Source organism: Mixophyes fleayi, chromosome 3, assembly GCF_038048845.1.
Source record: "Mixophyes fleayi isolate aMixFle1 chromosome 3, aMixFle1.hap1, whole genome shotgun sequence".
Lineage (NCBI taxonomy): Eukaryota > Metazoa > Chordata > Amphibia > Anura > Limnodynastidae > Mixophyes > Mixophyes fleayi.
The window spans coordinates 329,732,367-329,760,245 of record NC_134404.1 but is presented as its reverse complement, the minus strand read 5'-3'; the positions used below and the strand labels follow the sequence as shown (position 1 = coordinate 329,760,245).

The 27,879-nt window shown below is 40.9% G+C and overlaps 1 protein-coding gene across 1 annotated transcript in view; it reads right to left on the bottom strand.

The window, feature by feature from the left end:
* KCNK2 (potassium two pore domain channel subfamily K member 2) overlaps positions 1 to 25,764 on the bottom strand; it is a 130,649-nt gene extending 104,885 nt beyond the window's left edge. Inside the window, exons 1-2 of the mRNA XM_075204246.1 lie at positions 25,232 to 25,764; positions 16,236 to 16,546 (exon numbers count right to left, since the gene is read on the bottom strand). Of these exons, the coding sequence (XP_075060347.1) occupies positions 16,236 to 16,546; position 25,232 (312 nt within the window). The 5' untranslated portion in view covers positions 25,233 to 25,764. The remainder of the gene's footprint in view (positions 1 to 16,235; positions 16,547 to 25,231) is intronic.
* Positions 25,765 to 27,879: the final 2,115 nt, after the last annotated feature.

Below are 27,879 nucleotides of genomic sequence, written 5' to 3'. Positions count from 1 at the left end.
AAAGAACATTCTACTGACCTCTGTACGCTACAAAGAGCATTCTAGTGACATCTGTACGATACAAAGAGCATTCTACTGACATATGCACGCTACAAAGAGCATTCTACTGACCTCTGTACGCTACAAAGAGCATTCTACTGACCTCTGTACGCTACAAAGAGCATTCTAGTGACCTCTGTACGCTACAAAGAGCATTCTAGCGACCTCTGTGCGCTGCAAAGAGCATTCTACTGACCTCTGTATGCTACAAAGAGCATTCTACTGTCCTCTGTACGCTACAAAGAGCATTCTACTGACCTCTGTACGTTACAAAGAGCATTCTACCGGCCTCTGTACGCTACAAAGAGCATTCTACCGCCCTCTGTAGGCTACAAAGAGCATTCTACCGACCTCCGTATGCTACAAAGAGCATTCTGCCGACCTCTGTACGCTACAAAGAGCATTCTACCGACCTCTGTACGCTACAAAGAGCATTCTACCGGCCTCTGTACGCTGCAAAGAGCATTCTACTGGCCTCTGTACGCTACAAAGAGCATTCTACCGCCCTCTGTACGCTACAAAGAGCATTCTACCGACCTCTGTACGCTGCAAAGAGCATTCTACTGACCTCTGCATGCTACAAAGAGCATTCTACTGACCTCTGCATGCTACAAAGAGCATTCTACTGACCTCTGCACACTACAAAGAGCATTCTACTGACCTCTGCACACTACAAAGAGCATTCTAGTAACATCTATATATTACAGAAACAATCTAGTAACCTTTAGTCTCTGCATAGTGCATTCTAGTGATCAATCTACAATATAAAGAGTATTCTAGTGACTTTTATACACAAAGCATTCTACTGACCTCTGTACACTACAGAGAGCAATTACTATCTATGCAATACAGATAACATTCATTGCAGAGCACTTTCTATTGATCGATCTACGATATAGAATTTTCAAATGACTTTTATATACTGCAGAGAGCATGCTAACAGCCTATATGCCCTGTAGAGAGCATTATACTGCCATCTATACATTACATAACGTATTCTAGAGACAGGTTATCAAACAGATACAGGCATACATACAACATGCCTGCACCTATTAGATAAAAATACAATAGGTAATGATTGTAAAGCACTGCGGAATGTGCTATACAAATAAAAGTTAATTAGTAAATAAATGCAGCATCTAGACTAATCTTATTCGCAAAACGTTCTTCGGCTGCAGCTCCTCTCTGCAAGTCGCCTCTTTGATTGCCTGTACTTTAAATATGTCTGAAAACATAAAATGCTATTAACAAGACTGCACCAACATACATCTCGTCACTCGTCTGAAAATATCTCCCAATTCCATCCTTATACTCTGTCCAAAATCCGCACTTATTAATTACTCCCATTCCCAGTTACAGAATTATTTTTTTAGCACCCCTGGTGCTATTCTATATGATTACAACCCCTGCACACAGTTCATGCAAAACTTGCATGTGTTCTCTTTGCATACTCATATTGGGTGTAGGTAACATTTTCCTACTTCCTATAGAGCTGTTCTTCTTATTTGGTTTATTAAAAGTGATGGCAGATGTACTGGCTTGTATCACTTATACGGGAAACTGAGCAGCTTCAATGGTCCCCTGGGGTAAGCTATAGCCTGGCATAGGAGTGGTTTTTGGCACCTAAAGCAACAGAGAGACGTTAGAGAGCCATTCCCAGCATGTGGTCTTACACAAGGAGATTGCCAAAATAACACTTGCAATCAATATAATTAGTGATCAACCCCATATTTATAAATAGGGATGATGAAGGACAACAAATACATCAAATAAAGCTGTCTGTCAAGCAGGGAATGAGAGACAATCAGTATCAGCTCAACTAATCCACTGGACCTATGCATGTTTGGTATCTATAAATTGGTACATTTGTATTGGATTTATTAATAATAACATTGGATCTGTGTGACACTCCCCAGGAAAGATATGTTATGTTTAGCATTTGGTATTAAATAGGGAAGATGTAAATTGTGGTTGTAAAATGTATCAGAGGTCTCTTCTGGAGACCAACCCCTGTAGGAGGGGAAAGTTGACAATGTGTCTTTAAAAGATGAAACCATTTATAAGAAAGTGTCAGTCGTGGGAATTCAAACAACACTGATAAGCTGTCCATATTCCAAGTCAGATTATACAACTCGTATGTAAGTTTATACTCTGAATTTTATCCTTTTATTTTACATGTTCTGCTGTGTGAGTTGTGTCATCTTTTATTAATTGTTTTTATAACCTGAAAGCATTGTACTTTTTGTATAGCAAATTTAAAATTTAATAAGTGCTGTTCTTGTTGCTCTAAACAAAGTCACTGCCTGTTTAGAAGAGGCTGATTGCTTGGCTGTGTTAACCCTTTAAATATCAGTGTGGGAAGCATTAACTATTTTCGCAATCAGAGCACAGATTGTGCACAATTGTGTAATTAAGTCATAGGCATTCTAAGGCCTTATACATATATGTGATGGCACAGCCTAAGTTGGGGAGAGGTGTGGAAGTGTGTGTCTGTGTTGTGAAGGGACCACTAGATAGGTGAGAGCAAGATTGAGACTGGAATCCTGTGTGATTATTTGATAAGTTATTAGATCAGGAAGTCAGGAGAGACTGGCTTTCCTGACAAACCTGTTACATAAATCCGTTTAATATAGGGGGTCAGTAACATTTTTAGTGAACCAGTTTGCTGTAGCCTTTTGGTCAAAGTTGCTCACAAAGTTGCGAATTGTGAGGTGGTCATTACAAAATAGACTGTAAATGAGTGCACAAGAATGTAGATGATATCTATATTAGGGAATTTAGACTGTAAGCTCCAATGGAGCAGGGACTGATGTGAGTGAGTTCTCTGTACAGCGCTGCGGAATTAGTGGCGCTATATAAATAAATGATGATGATGATGATGATGATGATATAGATGTAGATGATGTGTTATTTTTACCATTTTCTTCATTTTATGTTTTTTGGCCAAAATTCAAGACCAAATCATTAGCCTGGTTTTGCAACCACCAAAATGAAGGATTGGGAAATAAACCCAAAACACAGGGTGGTTCGCAGCAGCACAGTGGCGTAGTGGTTAGCACGTCTGCCTCACAGCATTGGGGTCATGAGTTCAATTCCCGACCATGGCCTTATCTGTGTGGAGTTTGTATGTTCTCCCTGTGTTTGCGTGGGTTTCCTCCGGGTGCTCCGGTTTCCTCCCACACTCCAAAAACATACTGGTAGGTTAATTAGCTGCAATAAAAAAATAATAAAAAAAAAAAAAAAAAAAATTGACCCTAGTCTCTCCCTCCCTCTCTGTCTGTCTGTGTGTGTGAGTGTGTGTATAGTAGGGAATTTAGACTGTGAGCTCCAATGGGGCAGGGACTGATGTGAATGAGTTCTCTGTACAGCGCTGCGGAATTAGTGGCGCTATATAAATAAATGATGATGATGATGATGATGATGATCTCTAATTTTTAATCCCCCCCCTGGTTTTCCAGCTTGATCATAACTATACAGCAAAATCGGCAAAATGATAAAACTTCCACGAAGCGCCTTTTCTCCTAAACCATTTCATAACTTTGAAACTGTCTGTTCTCATCCTTGTTTCATTATTCTTCTAATTTACTATAAAGAGAGCTGTGGAACAGTCACGCTTGACCCCAAGTATAGATGGAACATGATAGTTTATCTTTAAATTGCATTTGTCAGACAAGACATATAAAAAAGCTTTGCTATATAATTTATTACTCAAGCAGACACTGAAACTTTCTTAGCTCGGTCTAAAACTATCGCTGATCTCTCCTCAGTCCAGAGAACAAATAATAAATCACATTCATGTTATATAGCTACGGTTGGTGCTCATGATCTCACTATAAAACTGCACCTGAGACTGAGCACAAAACTTGTAAAATAGGATCATAGTAAAATTATTCTAGCAAGTTATTTATAGGGGATGGAAATACCCAGCCAAATTGCACAATCTATCATGAATGGCAGGAATACGTGACAGCAGCATATCTGGCCAAAGAGAATGTTCAAGTATTTGATGTGGCCCATTCACATGTGCTCTCCGCTGCTGCAATTTGGGCACTTCCACTTCCTGTCTCAATGTCTGTTTTTTGTCAGGTTGTCTTTAAGTTCCTGGTATTAATTTGGGAAGCATTCCAGAATAGTATATGTTAGATAGGCTGAACCTTTGCTAGAACTATCAGCTTAGTTTCAAGACCAACCTGTATATATTCCTTATGAGAAGCAAAACGGATCACCAACAAGTCATCTACATGCATGTTGGGGAAGACCCCTGTTTAGATTCATAGTTGGATCATCTTGCTTGATCAAATACGTCAAATGGCATAGAAGCAGGAAGGTCTAGAAACATCATGGGCCTGAGTCATTAAGGCATGCAAAACGAACGTAATGTGCCTTTTTTTTTTTTTTATTTTAAACACAGGCATCCACACATCGGTATTCAATTACAAGCACATCTGATGAAACATCTATTGTTGAATACGGGTCTAGGTCCGCTCTGCTCTGACAGACAAATTACATTGCAGGATACGCCCAATACATATGTGGAATATAAAGTCCCCGGAAAATGCACAGAAAATATTCAATTATGGTCACCTGTTAATAATATAGGGCCTGATTCAGTAAGGAAAGTTAAGTAAAAAAAAATTGACCAAGTAGTCTCCTGGACAAAACCATGTTACAATGCAAGGGGTGCAAATTAGTTTTCCATTTTGCACATAAGTTAAATACTGTCAGTTTTTTTCATGTAGCACACAAACACTTGATAGCTTATTTGTACACTGAAATTTAAAGTTGATATTTGTGTGCTACATGAAAAAACAGTCAGTATTTAACTTATGTGCAAAATAGAAAACTAATTTGCACCCCTTGCATTGTAGCATGGTTTTGTCCAAGAGACTACTTACTCATTTTTTTTTACTTAACTTTCCTTAATGAATCAGGCCCATAGTGATTAATTAAAAAAAAACGTGTTATATTTTCCCATGAAACACATTAATCAGGATGTTATTAATGTCTCCTGTACATAAAATGCATTTTTACAGTTTCTCCTGATTGCAAACACATGTTCTAGCATGTATACGTGACCGTCATCAGTATCACTTGGCACTTACACCCGACCTGTAGGTTGCGCAAGTGATTCGACTGAACAACACGTACCTTAGAAATACCCAAAGCTTGAATCAGACGCTACTGCATGCGCTCGAGCTTGGCACGCCCTTACTGTACATTGACTACGTGCATATGCCCATTCCTCTCTCTGTTCCACCAATGAAATCTTAGCCTTTCTCAATTATCCCTTGCGCTCAAATATGAATTGCATACACTTGTGTTCTCTGGCACATCTAGGCATGTCTGAGCATGTTGAATGTAATTTAATGCAAAATATGGCAAGTGTCAGCATTTATGTCTTCATAGTCCATCATCATAAATTAATTATGTTAGATATCTATTCATATTTCTGGTATTTGCAGAAGGGAGTTATGATATATTTTGAGCCAATGAAAAGAAATGTTCTGAAACAAAAAAGGGCATAAACTTGAGTACTAACCTTCTCCTATGTCACAGAGGGAGGAGGGAATTTAGAGTGAGGGAAAAATGTTTAAAAATGCAGTGACATTATATTGAAAATTGTCATTTCCGATAATTACCTGCTGTTGAGAAATTTTTCAAATTTTACTAGCCTTTCCCCAGGCCACATATTACACTAGAAATTAAGCAAGTTGTCACGGGCACTAGGAGTCTTTACCCAGGGATCACCAGGTGATAGGCTTACCAGAGCAGTATAGGTGGTAATATGGTACTCTGGTAGCAGGGTGATCACGGAACAGGAAATAGCAGATGATGAGATGCTCAGGAAAGTCTATGACTAGCAGCACTGGCAATATGGAGGTAGTAATACACGAGGAACTGTATGGACAAAGGACACGTGAAGGTAGTCAGTGGTCTGCGGTAGCAAGTTGTACCACTGCTATAGTGAGGAGGAATGTCCAACAGAAACGAGGGGGTGATGAGAGTCAGCGGTCTGCGTTTAGCAAGTTGTACCGCTGTCTGAGTGAAGGAATGGAATCCAAGTGGAGGTATCCGGGGAGTCAGTGGTCTGCGTTAGCAAGTTGTACCACTGCTATGTGAGAGGATACTGGAACAGGTGAAACTGTAAACAGGAGTCAGTGGTCTGCCACTAGCAAGTTGTACTACTGAATATATATGTGAGGAGGTGCACGGGGAGAGACTGCAACACAATATATACACGGGCACCTTGACTTTGATCCACAGTAATATGCACAATATAAATGTATAAATGACTGAACAACACTGCCAATATAGAAAGTCTCTTGAAGTAATCCGGCATGAGATAACACAGTCAATGGTGGCAGTAGAGTCAGCAGATAGTACACTCCAGAGGAGAACCAACACAGTCAATGATGGCAATAGACTCAGCGGATAGTACACTCCAGAGGAGAACCAACACAGTCAATGATGGCAATAGACTCAGCGGATAGTACACTCCAGAGGAGAACCAACACAGTCCAGCAAGGTATGCAATACACAGCACAGTCAATGGGAAGTATGCATACCGTGGTTCAGGAGAAGGCAGTCAGACAGGAGTGCAGAGATACCTGAAGGGCAGGAGGCCAGCAGGATACAAGTCCCTGGATGGGTGAAGCAGGAGTCTAGCAGGTGCAGCGCACAGGTAGGTAGACCAGCAGGGAACACAGGAAGGCGTGGAGAGCGGATCAGCAGTAGATGGATGAGTAGCGCTGAGAAGTAACAGCAGCGGGTCTCTGCGGGAACACGGAGGTAACCAATAGCAACCAGCAGGTGCAGTAACGATGGGACACCGGAGCAGAGTTGAACTGGAACAGATGATCACGGAGAGTAGCGGGTAGCAATAGTGGCGGCAGACTCAAGGAAACACGGTAGAGTAGACAAGGACTGAAGACTGAAGCGCACAGAGGCAGCGGATAGGAATCAGCTAAACAGTCACGATGAAACACGGACGGGTTGCAGGTTGAAGACTGTAGTGCACGGAGGCAGCGGGTAGGAATGCTGGCAGTCACAATCATGAACAGGTGAGTGGATGTGGTTGAAGCCTGTAATGCACGGAGGCAGCGGATAGGCATCAGCTAACAGTCCCAATGATACATGGTAGAGTTGAAGTGATTAGAAGACTGTAGTGCACGGAGGCAGCGGATAGGAATCAGCTCACAGTCACGATGATACAGTAGATGGTAGAAGTGGTATGGGAACCACAGTAGCAGAAGTGGTTTGGAAACCACAGAGGTAGAAGTGGTTTGGAAACCACAGGAATCAGCAGGGCTGAATAAACAAGGAAACACAGGAACACCTTCAGAGACTCATGGGGAATGAGACTCCAAGATCAGGCAATGTGGTGATGACCACAGGTGCTTAATATAGGGAGGTTGCCTGATCTGCCAATTAAGTTAAAGGAACATACACTGGAGGTATAGAAAGGGCTGCGCATGCGCAGTCCCTCAGGATGGAGGACGGCCACGGTTCCTAAATGTCCGGGAAGAAGCACTCACAGTCCGGTGAGTGACACAAGTCTAGCTCTGCTGCGTCTGTGTTTTATTTAAAAAAGTGTTTTACATTTATATTTCTTTATATGAATTTGTTCTAAGCATTGTAAGTTTCTTGCCATGTTAAATCACATTAATAATACTCTGTATTTGTGCTCTTAAACGAGCATGTGAAATAGTCTTGTTTTTTTATCATGATGCAATTATTTGGGAATTGTTGTTTGGTTTACAGTACTTTTTCAATATTTGGATGTGATTGCCTTTTCTTTAAGTTGGAGTAACTGGTCAGCTCTTAGTGGTGGCAGCATTTTGTTTATAATAGTGAGTAAGAGGCAGATCTTTGGGGTCTTACTCATTTTTAGATAGAAAGGTGGTTTTGTTTTGATTAACCCCCGTTACACCCACATTTTACAGATGCAAAAGTTGGTCTGGTCATGAATTTATGCACTCATAATCGACCACATTGGTTATTACCCTTACCTCCTTACTGGTCATCTCCTATCTAGACTTCCACCCCTTAAATTTTGATTGGTTGATTTGCAAAGCGCTCCGGAATATGATGGTGCTATATAAATAAATGTTAATTAGCAGCAGAATCTTTTTCCATTTTGTCTACTGCTGCTTCTCTCTCTGCCAGTCTTTTCATTGGTTGCCTGTACTTTACAGAATCTAATATAAAATATTTCAACAAACATAAAAAGCTATTAACAAAACTGCACCAACCATACTCCAAAATCCACACTCGTTACATTTTTTGAACCACCTTCTTAAATGCCCAGGGCTATTCTACCTGATTATAACCCATGCACATTTCATGCAAAACTTACATTTATTCACTTTACATACTCAACCTTCTGTCCCCCAAACAGTGCTGTGTGACCGAATCACAGAGCCCTACTAAGTGCTTTTATATGACATTTAAAGGACTGTGAGACAGGTGATGTGTTTGAGGTTAGCTGGATATCTCTAGTGTTCTGAATAAGATAAATGTGTATGATAGATGTGGGAGATGTGTGGGTGTGGGGGGGGGGGGGGGGGGGAGACCTGAACTTGATAATACATCAGCAGTTAATTTTAAATTTAGAGGATAAGAATTGAAGCAGTTGCTGTACATACTTAAAAAAATACAGTTGCACAGATGAGAAGTATACATTACAATGAGATGAGGTTTATATTAGGGAAGGATAAGAGTTGCAGCATACTTAGTGTGGGGAATCCCAAAATGTCTACACCCCAACATACCCAACATGTTCCCTTTAGAGTGAATACGAAAACAGTCTTTCAGTCTTTGGCAAAACAATCAAATTGTAAGATGTACATCCTTCCTGCCAGTCCCAGGCGCCGAATATGTAACTCATATGTAAGTTTATTTTCTGTATATTTCTCCTTTTATTTCATAATTGTTTTTGCTGTATGTTATAGGTCATATTTATTGTTTATATATACTGTAAGAGTTGTACCCTTTTTTGTATATTAAATTTCAATTTAATATGTTGATGTCCTTATTGCTCTAAACAAATCCATAGCTTATTTAGAAGAGATAGATTGCTTGGGGCCCTTTGTGTTCACCCTTTAAATGCAAGTTTGGAAGTGTCACCTTTTTAGCTATCAGAGTGTACACAATTGAGTAATTAAGTTACAGGCTTCTACTGGCCTTATACAGTAGATGATGGCAGCTTAGGTGTGTATGGATGTTAGTACCTGTGATGGGGAAGGGATCCAGTTAGATCTGTAGCCTAGGGGATGGGTGAGTGAAAACTTGAGTGCTGGAATTCTGTATGGCTCCTTACAGTATTTTCCAAGTCACAAGTGCACGGAGTACGGTGTGTGACAGGTTAAAGTTAGAGAGGAGTAGTTTCTTGACAAATTAGAGGTGCCAATTTAATAGATCAGGACTCATATGAATGTGAATCCTGACAAATGGAATGCACGCTCTTTTTGTAACAAACTTAACTCCATATAAGACCTCTTCCTCTCAAACAACCTCAACCTTCTGGCAATAACAGAATCATGGCTCACACAATCAGACACTGCCTCACCTATAGTCCTTTCAAATGGTGGCCTCCACTTCACCCAGACCTCCAGACCAGAGGGCAGACAAGGAGGTTGGGTTGGACTACTTCTCTCCCCACAGTGCACATTCCCAGTACTATGTCCAATCACTCACATTCATATCTTTTGAAGTACATGCTGTAAGGATTTTCAACCTATTCTTGCCCCCCTGGACAACATCAACAATTTTTTGAACATTTCTCCACCTGGCTTCCCCATTTCTTATACTCTGACATTCTCATCCTCATTATGGGTGATTTCAACATCCCCATTGATAATCCACATTATACTTGTGCCTCTAATTTATTTTCTTTAACTTCCTCCCTCGGCCTCTCTCCGTGGACTGACTCCTCTACTCATGGCCCCTGCCTTGATCTTGTTTTCTCTAGACTATGCTTAGTTTCTGATTTCCTTAACACTCCTTTCCCCCTCTCAGATCATCCCCTTATCAGCTACAAACTCTTCACCAGTACTTTAACCTATCTGCTAACTCTACCAACCTTCCTCATCTCGGCAGATATCTTAACTCTAGTAATTTTCAACAGCTTTCTATCTGTCTGAAGCAACTTCTCTCCCCAATTTCTACATCTCCTCTCCTAATATGGCATTACAACATGTTCACCAAACCCATTTAAGAGCCTTTGATTAAGTGGCTTCAGCAACTCTTTACACTCCATGTCGACTCAGTTGCCAGAAACACAACATCTCCAAAAACTTTTTTGCAAAGTAAAACATCATTGGCATAAATCTTGTACCTTTAATAATTGCCTTGCATATATTGCTATCTATCACTCCTATCAAAATGCTCTGGACACTGCAAAATGAACACACTTCCAATCTCTCATCTTGCCTCCAAACCCCAAATGCTTTTTTAACACATTTAAATCTCTTCTCAATCCTCTTTCCCAAAACCCTCCAACTACTATCAGTGCAAGATCTTTCTTCCTACTTCAAGGTCATGATTGATAAGATATTTCCCTCCCTACACCCATTGATCCCACAAAAGCTGATGAAATATTTACTCTCTTCTTAACTTCCTACTCTACTACCTGTCCTCTTGATCCCATACTTTCACTAATCAGTCGATCCCTGTGTGATGTTATCAATATCTTTAATCCCTCTCTCACTACTGGTACCTTTTCCGTCATTATTTAAACATTCAGTGATCTTTCCTATTATGAAAAAGCTATATTCTGTCCTAAACACTTTCTCTAATTACTACCCCATCTCTCAGCCCCCATGCCCCTCCAAACTTCTTGAGCGAATTGCCTACGCTCGCCTCACACGCTTTCTTTCCCTATACAATCTATTGGATCCTCTTTGTTAGGCTCTCATTCCCAACACTCCACAGAGACTGCACTGACTAAGGTTTTCAATGATTTGATCACTGCTAACTCTAAATGCCATTACTCACTTCCACTTCTTCTGGATCTGTCTGCTACATTTGACACTGTTGACCACTCTCTTCTCATACAATGCTCCAATGCCTAGGTATTCAGCACCCTGTCCTATCCTGGTTCTCATCCACCCTTTCTCATCACTTTTCATTATTTGTTTCTCTGGATCCACCTCCTCTTCGCTTCCTTTATCAGTTGGAGTACCACAAAGTACATTCCTAGGCCCTCTGCTCTTCCCTATCTATAGCACTTCTCTTGGAAAACTAACAAGCTTCTTTGCATTTCAGTATCATCACCACATCCAATCTGTATCTAATTCTGTTACATACATATAAAATACATTTCTAGAATACGCACATATCTCACACACAACACTGCAAAAACTTTAATTCATGCACTTATCATTTTCCGCAATGACTATTGTAAAACCATCCTTATTGGACTTCCCGAAACCAGACTCTCACCCCTACAGTCTATTTTGCACACAGAAACTAGAATGATTTTCCTTGAAAATCATTCTTCCACTACTACTGTTCAGGATCAGTCTCCAGCTTTACCTCAGCATCGCCCATGGGGATGTTGTTCTGCCTTTGTAGCTCCTGTCTGCTGGACTATCTCTGGACTTTGTCTTTATTTTACACCAGCCCTGCAGTACCTCTCTCTCTCTTCAGTGGTGCTGCTATTGTCATTTTCCCTTTACCAGGAAGGAGTTAACCTTCTTCCTGGGTAATTAAAGCACCTGTGTCTCTGCCTACTTATACCTGATTTCCACAGTGCAACTTTCTGGTCATTGTTGTTATTGTTCTTGTTCCCTTGGACTTCATGCACATGCTAGCTGTCATCCCTGATGCTGGCTATTCATCTCACTCAGCTAGTTCACCTGTGCCTGTTGTAGTATTTTCTGCTACTTACCAGTTTCCAGCCACACCCAGATATTCATTGTTTATCCTCAGCTATAACTGGCCTGTACCTTCCCTGCACTATTTTGAATTAAGGTTGTTCAATAACACTGTTATATTTTTCATCATACTCCGGGCTCCATAGCTGTCTTTACTGATTCCAGCTGTTAGCACAGAAATGTGACACTACTCCCCTCTGTCAGTCTCTACATTGTTTGCCCTTTTATTTTCACACATTCAATATAAAATAATTTTACTAGCAAACAAGGCCATCAACAAAACTGCAACAACATACATCTCTTCACTTGTCTCAAAATATCACCCAACTAGACACTTGCGTTCTGCACAAGATCTCCGTCCCTCTTCCCCACCCATCACCTACTCCCAGTCCCGGTTTAAGGACTTATTTTGGGCTGCATCCACTTTATTAAATGCCCTCCCTCGCACAACAAGAATTTCCGCTAGCCTTCAAACCTTCAAGCATTTTCTGAAAACCCACCTGTTCAGACTAGGGGCCTGATTCATTAAGGATCTTAACTTGAGAAACTTCTTATTTCAGTCTCCTGGACAAAACCATGTTACAATGCAAGGGGTGCAAATTAGTATTCTGTTTTGCACATAAGTTAAATACTGACTGTTTTTTCATGTAGCACACAAATATCAACTTTAAATTTCAGTGTACAAATAAGCTATCAAGTATTTGTGTGCTACATGAAAAAACAGTCAGTATTTAACTTATGTGCAAAACAGAAGACTAATTTGCACCCCATGCATTGTAACATGGCTTTGTCCAGGAGACTTAAATAAGAAACTTCTTAATTTAAGATCATTAACGAATCAGGCCCTAGTTTATCAAATTCCTCAACCACCCTCTTAACTTCTCTAGGGTATCCTATTACCATACCACCCTCTACATATGTGTTCTTTCTATTCTCAATCAACCCTCTGGCCGCTGACCTCTTGACTAACATCGCTGTGTGACTGGATCATAGAGCCCACGAAGCACTTTCTTCCTTTGCATTCTGGCTGGCCCAATATGCAATATGTAGCACTTACTCTCATGTATCAAACTCCTATTGTCCCAAAGATTTTAATTTTGCAAGCAGGGCCCTCTTAGCTCTCTGTCTGTCTTTAATACCCAGTGTCGTTTTATTACTCTGCTGTTCCCAATTGTAAAGCGCTATGGAATATACTTGCACTATATAAATAAATGATAATAATAATAATAATAATAATAATAATAATAATAATAATAATAATAATAATCGCAATGTGGCTGGACTGAAACTCCTATTTTCCTACAGATTGTAACCTTTGTATTGCTTTGTTGATATCCAGTCTTGTTCTATTTTCGCGTTTGTTCCCAAATATAAAGCGTTACAAAGTATGCTGGTGCAATACAAACAAATGTTAATTAATACATGAAGCTAATTCTCCAGCTAATAATATTGTCATGTAGCAGGATCTCATGTGTACCCTAATTTTCCAAGAACCCCCCACCCAAATCTCACATTACAAATCTGCATTACAGAATACATACTTTGCTCCTCCACCAAGATTACTGGTATTAGTGATATTGATATCTATGTTTTGCTGTATTTGTCACAAAGGAAGCATGGGGTGGCTTTCGTAGTCTTAACAAACTGTCAGTGGAGTGTCGTGATAAAATAAAATGCTTTGGTTTTGCACCAGTGAGCGTGGAAGACCGCAAACTAGTGTAGAGGCGTAAGAAGCTCACAGGTACACCTCACAAGTGTAAACGTCACATTAAAGTCCAGCCTCCTTATATTTTAGGATCACCCCTTTAAATAAAATAATCTTTTTTGTTTTTATCTAAAGGTATTGTTGGGTTTATTTTGATTTATGTCTTAGTGCCATAACAAACTGTTCCACCACTGCTTATTGTTCTCCATGTCTCTCTCCACACTGCCCCGTCATCCATACAAAACTTCCCCCTTCCTCTAGAATGTAAGCTCTCCCAGGCAGGCTCCTCACCTTCTGTCTCATGTTTGTTCTCTATCCATCTACCACATATGTCTCTGTCATGTGCGATGCTGAATTTTATGTATTATTAGTTACGCCGTATGATCTGTTCTGTTAATTTCATCAATGCATTTATTATTCTGCTCAATTGTTCCCACGTACCTGTTATTATGCTTGCTATTTCCGTGTATGCCATTAATGTCAATTATGTAAGGCGCTATGGAATCAGTGGTACCATACAAGGAAGCGACAATGATAATTACAGGTGGCAATTTTGAGCGTAAAGCTTTTCATTACATTGCTCAGAGTGAGCCTGAAATTGTGCTTGTATGCAACTTGGAGGGGAAAACAGGTCCCATTAAAAGGTATATAATGAGGCCCAAAAAACGTCTTTCTAATTTCGATGCCCCCTCCATGAGTACCTCTCTCATTTTGCATCCTCACATCTCTAAAAACCTTGGCGAACAGTGACTTCCCCTTATCCCCTTCTCTCCTCTATTTCGCTGTCCCTCTTTTCCGTCTTACCCCCTCTACCTCCCATGGTAACAATGACCATGCCTAATTCAGTATGTATCACTTGGAAACTGATAAATCAACGTTCCTTTATTTGTTCTGTTATCTTGCATCTCCTTATTTAAAACCTAATAAAAATAGTTTATTTAAAAAAAAAAAAAAAAAAAAAAGGCCCAAAGAGTTGGGGCAGAAATCAAGCCTGATTGCTGAAATTGGAGTGCACCCCTCCACACAGCAAGGGATGCACCTAAAAATTCCTATTCACCTCTCTATCTCATGACAGTATTCACGATTGCTGAATCTAACTAGTTTCTGAAAATCAAGGTACAGCGATTCCGCCTGCTCCGTACTTTCCTAGGAACCCCATTCCTCTGCCTGTACAACCCTCTGCTCCTCCACAAACGCTGCTATCTATGGATTTGTCCTGCGCCGTCAACATTTTGAGCAATCAGAGATTGTGAAATGGAATTTTTCGGTGACACATATCTCCAAACCAACCAAGTTATCACAGGTCAGTCCTGTAGGCTGGGGAGATGGGAGGGGGTCTCAAAGGGCCAGATTCTCATATCAGGAAAGTTACAAAATAAATAAGCAGCGAAACATATTATTTATTATATATAACATATGATCATTAATGTCTCAGGATGGTCACATATAGCATTTAGCCTGATGAAACTTATACCGCTTCCATACTGCCGCCCCGCAAATATCCCGGGTATATGAACCCAGGATATTGCCGGGGGACAGAGGCTCAGGTCTCCATGGCAACATCACAAGAGGAGCTCTGATTGGCTCCTCTTGTGATGTGTTTTTTTGACCCGGATCGGACCCGGGAATTACCCCACCAAAAGTCCAGGGTCTAATACCCGGGTCATCAGACCTGACAACATTCATATTGCACCTCGACCCGGGTCGTCTGGGCTTGCCCCGGAAAAAAACGGGGTTTTTGGCGCAGTATGAATGGGGTATTTAGTATCACTCTGTAATTGCAATGTTTGTTCCACAGCCCATGATTACACAGCCCAATCCACAGTCTGTTGGAATAAAAACATTTAAGAGATTAGATATCATGGTCAACAGATAATTGAGGCAGTATATGCGCGAATTGTACTTCCAGGAGGATTAATACACTGCACGCCCGACACTTCACCTGTTGGCTACTCCTTTAAGCCCTCAAAAACTCACTTATTAAAGCAAGGGTAATTAGACCTAAATTCATTAATGCGTCTGAAAGCTGCACTGCAGCCTACTGTACTATGTACTCTACATAGTGGTGTCATGTCATTCATTTTTATTGGAAATATAATATAGGTAAATAAGGCTTACTTGCCGACACAGATATTTAAATATTGCATTATGGGTAAATGTTTTCTTTTTTTACACAACGTCAACATCAACATAATCAACGTCCCGCTGCGTGATGCAGCAAATTGCGGCAATGCGCACAGAGGGGTGGGGCCAAGGTGACACAATCGCATTTCCACACCTCTCTGCACTTACCGACTGATCTGTCAAGTATGGTTAAAAACCTGATTTCAATACCCACATCTTAAGGTCCTTACACATATTTCTGTGTTTTTTATGTTACAATGCAAAGTTACAAAAGTCTTGTACAGAAATGCAATTTTCGTAACATTATTACAAAAAAAAACCACAATAACACAACTTGTTTTCGGTTATTTACAGACATTTCTGCACTAACCAAGGGTTCTTCGGCCAGGACCTCCCCAAATCTACATGTTACTGCATATTTCACACTGCTGACCATCAACATTGCAGATCTCCGTAAAATCCCAAACGGGACAACGAACTGAGAACATTACCTGTATAAATTCGTCCAGCTCGGTCGTATTCACGCAAGAATGGTCCGAAACAAAGTTATGCTTCTGTATCAGGATGGTGGTCCTCTGTGAAGTCTCGTGCGGCTGTTCCAGGGCTTTGAAGACGGTGGCTCCGATGATTAAATAGAGGACCACCACCAGAAAAACTGTAGATACCGTTTTCCATTTCATCACATTCACTGTTATGTCCCTCACCTCCCGAGTGGACAATAGGTTGGGTTTGGCAGAAAAGGAGAGCCTTGGTTTGCTGTTCTGAGTAGCTGATTTTGGGTCCAGTAAATCAGGAGCCGCCACTAAGAGAAACCAAAAAGTAATTAAGAATATATATTTTTTTCTAATTAAATACAGTTTTTGGCTTATAATATCCACTGCACAAATAGACCATCTGTCCACGAAATCCTGCTAATATAATAAGCTTGTAAAATGTCCTGTACCCATTATCCAATTATTAAAGGAAATCTATACACAGATAAAGCAATCACGAATGACGTGATTAAGCGCCTGTCACATGGTGGGCTGATCGCACTTAACCCAAACTCCACTACCTTTGAAAGACAATGGAGGCGTGAGATAACTGCGGCTTGATCTGGCGCATCCATCGTACTTCAGTGGTTGGTGGACTTTTCCGTTTATCCCCACAAAATCTGCTTCATCTATATCCTAGTCTCCTTTATAATAATCTCCCACACCCACCAACATCTCTGACTTTCTTTGCCAAAAAGGGGTCAGGCTTCACAATTTAGGGAAGAGCAGAGTCTAACGCTTTAGGGGGACGATTAAATTGATCCGGTAATATTATTCTAACGCTGCGGTTAAAGTAAACAAAAATACCGCTCTGCATTTGCTCTGAAGCTGCGGCCATTATCACGCTCTAAATAGTGCAATTCAATTCCAAAACTATAAATGCCTCCCCCGTGCGTAAAGCATTGGTGAATGCGAATGTTATGGGAGGAGAGGGGAGGGCTTAAGGCGGCCATGTTGAAGCTATAACAAAAATCTCCGGCAACATCACTGTCATCTCCGGGCTTTCTGGTGATTCCCTTGGGATCTAGCAACTATTTGTAGTGAAAATTTAAATTGCATTACATTAAACTACCCATTTTTTATTATATTGTAATTACACTACAGTAATTTCCAGTTATAGTGGTACCAAAAATACCCTAAAATATATTACCACAAACATATATACATAACAGGGGGGATTTGCAATCTTTGGAAACAATATTTACATGTTTTATAATGCTTTTTTTTTTCAGTTCTTTGTAATTTTATTTAAAAAAAAACAATAAATTTTCAGATTTTCAATACATACTTTTTTAATTTCATTACTTTTTGGGGGTTTACATTATTTTACCCGGGCAGGTGAGGTGAGAGATAAAACTGCTTATTTTACAGTTTACATCGCCGGGTTAAAATAGAATTTAATTGCTCCCTTTAGCTTTAGCCTATCCCTTAATATGAGGCTCTAACCCGCAAAAAAAAAAGGAAGGTTAGATTTGCAATTGAATTGAGGGGAACATCATCGCGCTCCGAAATGACAGAAAATAGCGTTACAATTGTTTAACGATGTGCTATACTGACAATTGAATCGGCCCTTAGGACTGTTTTTGGGGTGGATCAGGTGTGACTGAAAAGTCTGGAAAGTGAGTAATATTGGAAGGTATATTACACAATTAATCTACAAAAAGCCAAACTTGTCATTTTTAGAGCCCATCCCTCCAGGAGTTCCCAGTGGAGACATCAAGAGTAAAGTGCAGGGCCAACATGACCCAAATTACGACGAGATGGCATCACTGATGCCCAGGCGCGGGCTGGCAAAGTTCAGGCGCACAGGCGGCCGCATCACATGACACGCGATGCGGTCGCTTGTAATATTCATTAAATATTGTATTCAACGGGGATGGGCGGACGGCCCAAACACCTGTCAGGCTTAGCGGCCCGGGGGGGGGCGATGCCCCCCTACCCAGCCCGCCCCTGCCGATGCCCCGTGTTCCGCCCACTTCACTAGAAAGTGGTCGGCCTGCTCATCTGGGAGTCTGTAAAAATTATCAGAAATTCGAGTGTCCCCTGGACAGTCCGGTAGAGCAGATAAGTATAAAATTAGCTAAGGACCCCTGGATAATATCAAATATATGGTAATACTATTTCAGAACAGTCACAGGGACTCTCTACTACAGGAGATTTATAACAAGAGCACGTACAAACCATGGTTGCCAATCCACAAAAAATATGTTTTACTGACAAATATTCCTAAAACTTGCTGACGGCTGGAAGTTTTTCCTGACACATTATTATGCTTCGTCTAATTTTGTGCAGAATGGAAATTAGAATCAGTATCTACAGCAACAGGGACTGTGGGATTGTAAGTAAGGAATTCACAACCCTACACAGTCTAAAAATCATTCATTTACCCTCTCTGTCATTGTTTGTAGTGCCAGGAGGGGTTAGGTATGATTTGACGGTGTGGAAAATTCCGACACCAAGGAATCCTACATTTAAAACTCCGGAGCTGTAAAAAAACGATTGAATTATAATCAGACTTACCTCTCCGATCGCAGCAGGATGCTGACCGCAAGTGACTAGACTTTGACGTCATTGCGATCCCTATCACTTTTAATTTAAAGCGGCAATGTCAGGACCCCGCAGGTTAAGTGTTTAAACACTTAATCCGACATTGCCACTTTAAGTTAAAGGTGATAGAGGTTGCATTGACATCAAAGTCTAGTGATCTCAGTAGTCGGAATCACTTGCGGTCAGCATCCTGCTGCGATCGGACATCTACAATGTCGGTATGGAGGTAAGTCTGATTATAATTCAATCATTTTTTCACAGCTTCGGAATTTAAGTGTAGGATTCCACAGTGTCGGAATGGTGGTAATCGTGATTACCACCGGCCAGGAGAGGGTCTGAATTTTACTTAACATTTGTTTTGCAACCCTGATGTGAACATCTCATCTAATATGTTTTTAAACCTTTTTTGATAAATATACAGATGAGTCAAACTGGGCATCAAGTGCACTCTTCAACCATGCACAGCGGAGGCTGTCATTTTGCAGGCTGAAAAACATTCAGTCTATCAATTCAGTAGGAACCAGTGACATCACTGAGGCATGAGGTGTGAGGCATGAGGCATTCTGCCGTGCTCCAGGTCACCTGAAGTGAAAATCTGTCTAATGAGCTTGTGAACTGAAACTAAACCAGAAAACAATATTTGGTCATGTTGTTGTTGAGAGTGACCTGAAAATTATTTTTCATTTAAAAAAAGTTCTGTTTAAAAAGAAATAGAAAGAATAGGACGGTCAGTGCATGTTCTGCAGATTCCTGTGAAAGCGTCCAACCCGCATCCCAAAAATAAAGTGATCTGCTTGACATTGTGTAAAAACAATTTTTGTCCCCTTACCTAGTTAGATGGGGAGTGTGTGTGGGCACGGTTGCCTATTCTCCCCGAATGTCCGGGAGACTCCCGAATTTCTGGGAGTCCTCCCGGACTGCCATGAGCAGGGCAACCTCCCGGTTCCTGGTCCCCTCATTACTTAAGAGGTGGGGGGTGGGGCTTAGGATGCAAATCACGCATCATCATGGCCTCGCCTCCTGCTGCAATAGGCTTTAAAAGTGTGATGTCACTTAGGGGGCGGGGCCAAATGGCCCAATTCTCATAGCCACACCCCCACACCCCGATTTCCCGGATCCCAGCTTGCCAAAGTTGGCAACAGGGGCGGGCTGGGCCGGGGGGCATCGGTCCCCTGGGCCGCTCAGTCTCACCGCTAACAGGGATGCAGGATGCCACGGGAAGGCCGCATCGCATGTCATGTGATGCAGCCGCCTGTGCGCCCCCCTGCCTGAAATCTGCCAGCCCGCGCCTGGTTGGCAAGTATGTGTGTGTGGGAGGGAGTGGTTATAGACATCTTGAGAGGCACAACGGGGGAGGGAAGGGGCGGATTAACATAGACCACATACAGTAAGCTTGCTCTGAGGGCGTTCAGACATGATTCAGATCCTGTGTTTGTCATAAGTACGCTTGTTTTCACTGTACCATTTGTACTACAGAGCAGGTGTAAGAGCAGGTGATAGTGATGACTGGCACGGTGTAGTCTTTGAATTAAAAATTACATGTATGCCTATCAGTAGCTATCACAGGACAAATGTATGTAACTAAGAATTACTATTAAAAACGCATTGTATGTACATTATGGATTGAAATCATCTTTATTTATGTAAGTAATGTAATAAAAAATAATGACAATTATTCTAATAATATTGAAAATAAATATTTAGAGAAATGATTATACTGTTAAGAGTTGTTATTTTATGATCAAACAAAGGTTTTATGCTTTTTGATATGACCTTTAATTGTATTTACATATGTGCTTATCCTGCAGTCTGTTCTGTGTGTCTACGTACGGCGAGTACTATATAGGCAGAGTGTACTTACACCCAGATTAAAACCAAAATGTATCTTGAGATACACTGGGATTTGGATACAAGTTGCACGCTCTTTTTAAACACGCAACTTACATACAAGAACAATTCAGAAACCATCACCATGGCATCAACAGGCGGCAAAAGCTGATATTCAAGAATGGAAATAAATCAATATTACTGATTGCATATGGGGTAATTGCTTTCAGTAGAGTGCTGGGTGCTTTGGTCTATACTGTTACCAAGATCCAGGCTACTATATGGTTTGTGAAAGTTATGTAGGTGTCACGGGTTCCATCCCAGCTCGGCTGCATCTGCGTGGAGCCTACGGGGGGAATTCCATTCCCCCGAAGTAGCGCAGTGTTAAACATATTACCGATATTACGGTAAATTCAACCCGGCTTTCTGCTCACAGCTCCCTGGGCTGCAAGCAGAAATAACGGTATTTAAGCGCATTATTACAGTAATAGCGGTAATAGTGCACAATCCGCATTACTTTTTTCAGTAACGCGGCCAATTGAATTCCCCCCTATATGTCCTTCCCTACTTGTGTGTGCTACAGGTGTGCGCACGTGAGTGTATTAGACACTTACAGCTTCCTATTAGGCAAACCATGGATTCTGTCATCATAGGTAAAGCGATTTTACTTAATATTTCTCATATACTCTCTAAACGAGTAGTGTGCAAGAGGTACCCCAGGAGTCACATGTGGCCCTCCTGATTAGAGTCATTTCCCCTGCTTAGGTCCACTTTCTAGTGATTCAGAAATGATTGTGAGCATCATGTGATCATGAGGTCTATGTAGCTGGTTAGTCAGCGACTAAATGGTGATGTGTTCTCACCAACACCTCTTATTGTTGCAGACTTTTCGGAGCTCGCTCTGGTAGATACGTAATAATAACAACACCACAATGAGATTAGTGGGAAGACACATGTCATGTCCCCATGCCGGGTTCCGTCTACCGAGTCTCAGTCTGGCCAGCTTCAGGATGATTGCCAGACTCTCTTGGGAGTCCAGGAGTACCCACTATTTCGGGAGTTTCCCTGGTATTCCAGGAGAGACGGCAAGGATGCTTTATCTACCTAGGCACACTAAACTTCAAAGTTTCAATTTTCAGATATGAACTATTAAGTTAAATAGATTATTTATTGTGACCCTGACATTCCAATGCATCTCAGTTAAAAAAAAAAAAAAAGAAGCAAAGTTTTACCCCCAGACACCGTTACAGCCCTTTCATCATCTTTAGGACGATATCTCAATGATATCTCAAGCAGGTCAAAAATTTGAGACTACATTGATCAGTCTGTCTCTGTATGAATCAAGGAATCAACAGAGCACCTTTCAGCAGAGCAAGTTTGAATGTCTGTCAATCACTCTCTGCCTGCTCAAAGAAGAACCTTCCTCCTAACATGGCAAACTGCTGCAGACGAGTGAAAGAGAGTATAATAGTTTAAAAAAAAATTCAATTATTATCCAGCTCAGCGATACACAGTCCTTGATCTATATTGTTTTCAAATATTGTTTTTACTCACTTTTTAAACACATTTGCATACAAAGTGCTTAAACCTGCCCAAATAATTAAAATGACCAAATAACTAATAATATTTAAAGGAATAAAAGAGAAAGAACTTTGGGTCCAAGAAGAAGACGGTTAAGGTTGACGTCCATATATTTGCTTTGTTGAATATTGCAATAACTTGTTTTCTGCCTTTTGGGGGAAAATAAGTTGTTTCTAACTTATGCATTTTTGATCTGGAGATTGCAGACATGTATTGAGTGAAGTTGAAAAAGATTGTAGCCTGGGCCCTAACACCATTAGAACATGTTACCACCAACTCTTAGTACTGAATAAAAGTTTGTAAGTTTCAATGATGATTTATAACCATAAGGACGTGTACACATGGACATTATAGAACAATACTATTTAAAGCATGGACAAACCGCATACTTTGTCTTTGTTTCAATAGAACACTGGCGGCGCATTCATGAAGTCTCAAAACTTCCCTGTAGAATAGTGCACAGTGTAAATAAACGAGCATTCTATATAGAATTCCATCGTACTTTATGGTTAATGGCTCGGAATGTTAAGGATAACGCTAAGACACAAAGCAAAGCAAAGGCTTGTGGGAAAGTGTGTGCGCCCAGGTCAATTTACATAAGTCATATCTCCCAACATTGTCCAACTGGAAAGCACACACAAACATGGGACACGGTCACACATCATTGGGGGCTTGAGAGGGGAGGCAAATTTTAATTCGGGTGGCAAGACTCGACTCAGCAGCCTATTAGGAACATTTTAAAGTGGCAACATAAGTCCAAACTTCCCAGCAGTCAGGACAAACGTGCCAGTTAGTATTTATAGAGCAGAGCAAGCACTCTGTTCTGACAGTCCAAATCTGCTTCCAAGTCCGTTTTCAGAACGCACAACACAAGCTCATAGGCCTGAACTTTACTGATGTGTGAAGCCAGTCCGGAAGATAACATAAATCACTTATTTATTTACTATATAGATCACAAGGCACTATGTTGTAAAGTTGAAAAAAATAACTAAGCTAGGATCCAGTGACAAGTCCACTTTAAATAGTCTTGTGGTGACACTATGCAGCTTGCAGAATGATTGCTAGCTCTGGCTCCCAGGCAGCTCTATCAGAAGGTTTGTTGGATAACGGTCAGTAGAATATTGCTTCCACTGGCACCCAGTGTGATCTATTCATATGACCCGCACAGAATGACTTCACTTGTGTTTGAACCTAGTACTGTCGATGCTGTACAATTCTATTAGGGAAGGGGAAATTCACAGTTTAACCTAATAAGCATCACCATGACTCTGAACCGTTTCCAGTTAACTCATGCAGTGACAAGCTCCACTTTTCTCGCTCTCCTCATTAAGTAAGGGCACAAGAGTCTGTTTTCTCTGGGCACATTCGTGGATCGGGACCAGAAATGATGTGATGGATTGTCAGCTGCTATACACCTGCTGCCCTCCACATCTTCTCCATCACTACATGGTGTGTAAAGGAGAGATATCCTGAGTGATGATACTGAACAGCCAACAGGGATGTGACTATAATCAGGCGATGGGACCCAGCTGTCTCAGGATGCAAATTTTAGTGGACAGCAAAATAGCCAAAATCACGAAATGTTAATTCTTGCTGCAAAAGTCTAAACTAGTGGCTGTTTCTTGGTAGATCTGATAATGTTTTAAAAATATGATATTTCTGATTAATAGTGTATACCATACAAATATTTAAAATGAGTTATATAAGGCACGAGATAAGTCTTGCTGCTTAAGGTCCACCCGTATGCACATGTAATGTAATATAATACTGTACACTGTAATAATACCAAGTACTGGAGTTGTCATACTTTCTATGCACACAGGATTTAAATAAGACAGACTAACTACAGGCTTAATCAAGAATGAACAATATACCCAGATAGATCCATTTAGTGTATCTTCAGCCACTGTATATATTTATCCCAATGCTGGGCAGCATATTACAGCAGTTACCCAACTTCACAGAAATATATATATATATATATATATATCTATATCTATATCTATATCTATATCTATATATATATCTATCTATATATATATATATATATATATATATATATATATATATATATATATATATATACACACACATACATATATAATACATGATTACTAGTTATTTACTCGGTTGTAAGACAATATATACTTAAACACGGCATGTCACTTCTCAGCCCCTGTAGACACTAGACAAACACGATTCCAGTTTATATTCACATTACTGTACAAGTGTCTGCTCCTAGCACCAACCAATGTACATTAGCATAGATTAGCTCAGCACATTTGGAAAAGGGAATATTATGCATTTGAAAAATATTGATTAAAGGACTAGATGTACATAGTAAATATTAAGTATGTATATTTGCATGCAGCACAGCAATCTGTTTCCCTTTTTTTCCCCCAAATTCTGAACATTTCAGCCAATACTCCAGATGCTCATTATTCAAAGAACACCCTCCCACAATGCAAATCATGCACACTAAGGCTTCCTGCGCTGTCCATATGGTATAACAGCATTTACTGCCTATATACCATCAGCAATTAGCAGCTTTACAGAGAACCAACAAGCCAGAGGTCTGAAATGCACTGAAGCCTACTTGTAAAGGAAGGCTTTGGTTGCAAGGCACTGAAAGAGTTAAATCATAGGGTCTTTTCTAAAATGGAAACATATTTTCACTCCTCTCCTAGGCTTAGTGCACGTATTTACATTCTAGCACTGTGTAAATGGAAAATATCATTTGCTAACCAAGTCAAAAAAAAAAACAACCTGAGAACTGTCACATGCAGAAACATCACATAGCAGAACTACAAATCTTTCACTGGATTCTTTTCAGCTCCGATTATTTTTGCATATTTGGGTGATCAGCAACCTGTAGCTCTTCAGCTAGTTTTAGGATTACAAACCCCCAAAATGCCCAGCCCCAGGGAGGCACTGGATGCCCAAGCCTGCCCTAGATAGTCACGACTCACTCATTTTGCAGACACATCCACAGTACTCACTTCTTATTTCCACGCTCTGTGCAGGCTCTTGTCTGGACGGAAAGGCATTGTTTGATTTTGTATTTCTACTGCATTCAAGAATAGTAGGATGTATAAATAAATCTATTGGAGAAGGCTGTAGAAGGAAGCCACTCAGTGCCAAAGCCTTGTGCAGAGAAGGGTAAGATGATGGACAGGAGGTGCAAAAGGTGGAAAGTGAGAGGAGAGGAGCAAGAAGCTGCTACTGTGAGAGTCAGGGGATGTGAGAGATGAGGAGGGGGGGGGAGGAGGGTGTGAAGCTTGATCCAAGGGGTTTCGCTGGAAATAAAAGGACTGGAGGGGAGGCTACTGTGAACACTACAAAGAGGCAGCCTGAGAGAGGAAATCTTGTGTGGAGAAATGGAGAATGGCTTAGACAGGTGCCGGGAGACAGCAGAATGTAACGTGCAGTGTGCAGAATGAGCATACTGTGAGATGGGTAATAAGAGAGAGATTGCAGGCTGCTGTCATACAGATATAAAGAGAACTGGAAGTAGCACCTGTCTGAACACACAGCTCCCTGTCCACTGACTGTAACGTTCTCTACACAGCTAATAACCAATTCACTCCCAGCCCACTGCTCCCCTATGACAGCCTATAAAGCTGATGGTGGGCTGCGTTTCCTTTATCTTAGTTTAGAACGTTGAGTATAGTTCATTGTAATACATTCTATTAGACAACAAAATGCCAATTCAAGTTATGTCTGCAAATACTAATAGTGTTTTAACTCACCACACTTTGTTTTCTGTGCTCACATACATGGAGCTCTGTGAGTGGGGATTACCTGCTGCTTCCACAATTATATAGGTAAGGGGTAGAGATTACGTGGCTACATACAGTGGAGGCAGCCATTGTTTTCATCTGAAGCTGCAAACATTTTTCTTTACCATTTTATGTCACATTCATTTGTCACTTTTCACCAACCTGTGTACAGTATAGTTGGTTTAAGTTATTATATTATATATTATATTATATTTTATTATATTGCCTATGATGTCATAGGCAATCAAGGCTATTTAAGGCACATTTGGGTGTGGCTCACAACCCAACCCTTGCTAGATGTAAACCCCTATACCTGGGAGGTGAGCGCATCTGATTTTAACTGCATTTTAATGGTGTTTAAAGCATATAGGTCAGTGTAGGACCTGCATATAATGAGGTGCCCTTGATGATGGGATGCAGGCTTAAATGTTTTGATCAAAATATAAACTAATACGTCATGTTTTCATATTGCTAGAGACACATGGATCAGTGTTAAGGATAAGTGCTGACAACTGTCTTTTTTTGTTCTGTATACATATATAGGCATTTATATTGCCATACTGCTGCTACCATTTATATTATGGGGTTTACCGAGCGCGGGCTTAGAGCCAAGCACCTGGTACCATATATAATATTGGATATACCGAGCGCAGTCTTATTTCTCTCCTTGTTAAGTTATTATTGGGCTATAATTGATAGTACAGCGCTTTTAGAAAATCATACATTTAGTCTATTCGACAATGATCTGTATCAAAGCATCAAGAACCAGTAAGATCACAGAGGCATGAGGCGCACAATCACTGGTTACCCTGTGCCTAGAAGACAGGTTCTCTAACTTTTGTGTGTGCAATTTTCTATCGGGGGACATAGTAGCAGATGTACTGGCTACAGAGGCAAACGCAGGATTTGTAGAGGTGGGTTTCCACACCACGCCACCAGTGGGCGTGACCAGCATGCATGGGGGCGTGGCTATAATATTAGACAGTGCTTGGCTGCTCTCCAACTCTTCCTATCACCATAATATACATGGGCAATGCTGTGTGCACTACTGTTAGGTGCACGCAGCTCTCCCTTTTCAAGCCTATGGGCTTGATGGGGCTACACAATTGCCCAATGTGCAGGGACAGTCCCAGGGTAAAAGATTTGTCCCAGAGAATGACCCTATTTACCAATTTGTATCAATTGGCGAGTACTTAAAATGCCAAAATTACAGTACAACCAAGTTTAGTAAACATGTTTTGATAGGGATTGTAAGATCAGATACATCATACTTAGAGGCACTGCCTCGGTAGCAAAGGGTCCCTGAATATTATTTTAAGATGTTGACAGATGTAGCTACAAATGTGCATTCTAATTCTGAAATCACTGACTTGGTTTCACAAACTACCTCTTAGCAGTAAGGTACAATACAGAATGCTACTTCCTCCTCCTGTACTATGATCTTACATCGTGGTATGATGAGGCTGTATGTGGTGTTGGACTGGCCCACCAGGATACAGGGGAATAGGATCTCAGTGAGCCCTACTTCCTGATGGCTCTGGCTCCTTCCCAATGTCACAACTTCTTAAAACACTAGTGGGCAAGGCGGGGCTGGATTAAGGCTGTGGGGGCCTGGGCACTTAAGATAGGGGGGCCACTATGATCTAAGATTAAGGGCAAAGTGTCATAATTCACGAAAAAGAGAGAGATAACCTGTGTTATTATTACCCTCCTATCTCTCTCATCGTCTCTTCCATATGTCTATCACGTTGCCCCCTCCAACTCTCTCCCATTGCCCCTCCATATCTCATTGCCCCCTCCAGCTCTCTCCTATAGCCCATCCATATCTCATTGCCCCCTCCATCTCCCCCATTGTCCCCTCCATGTCT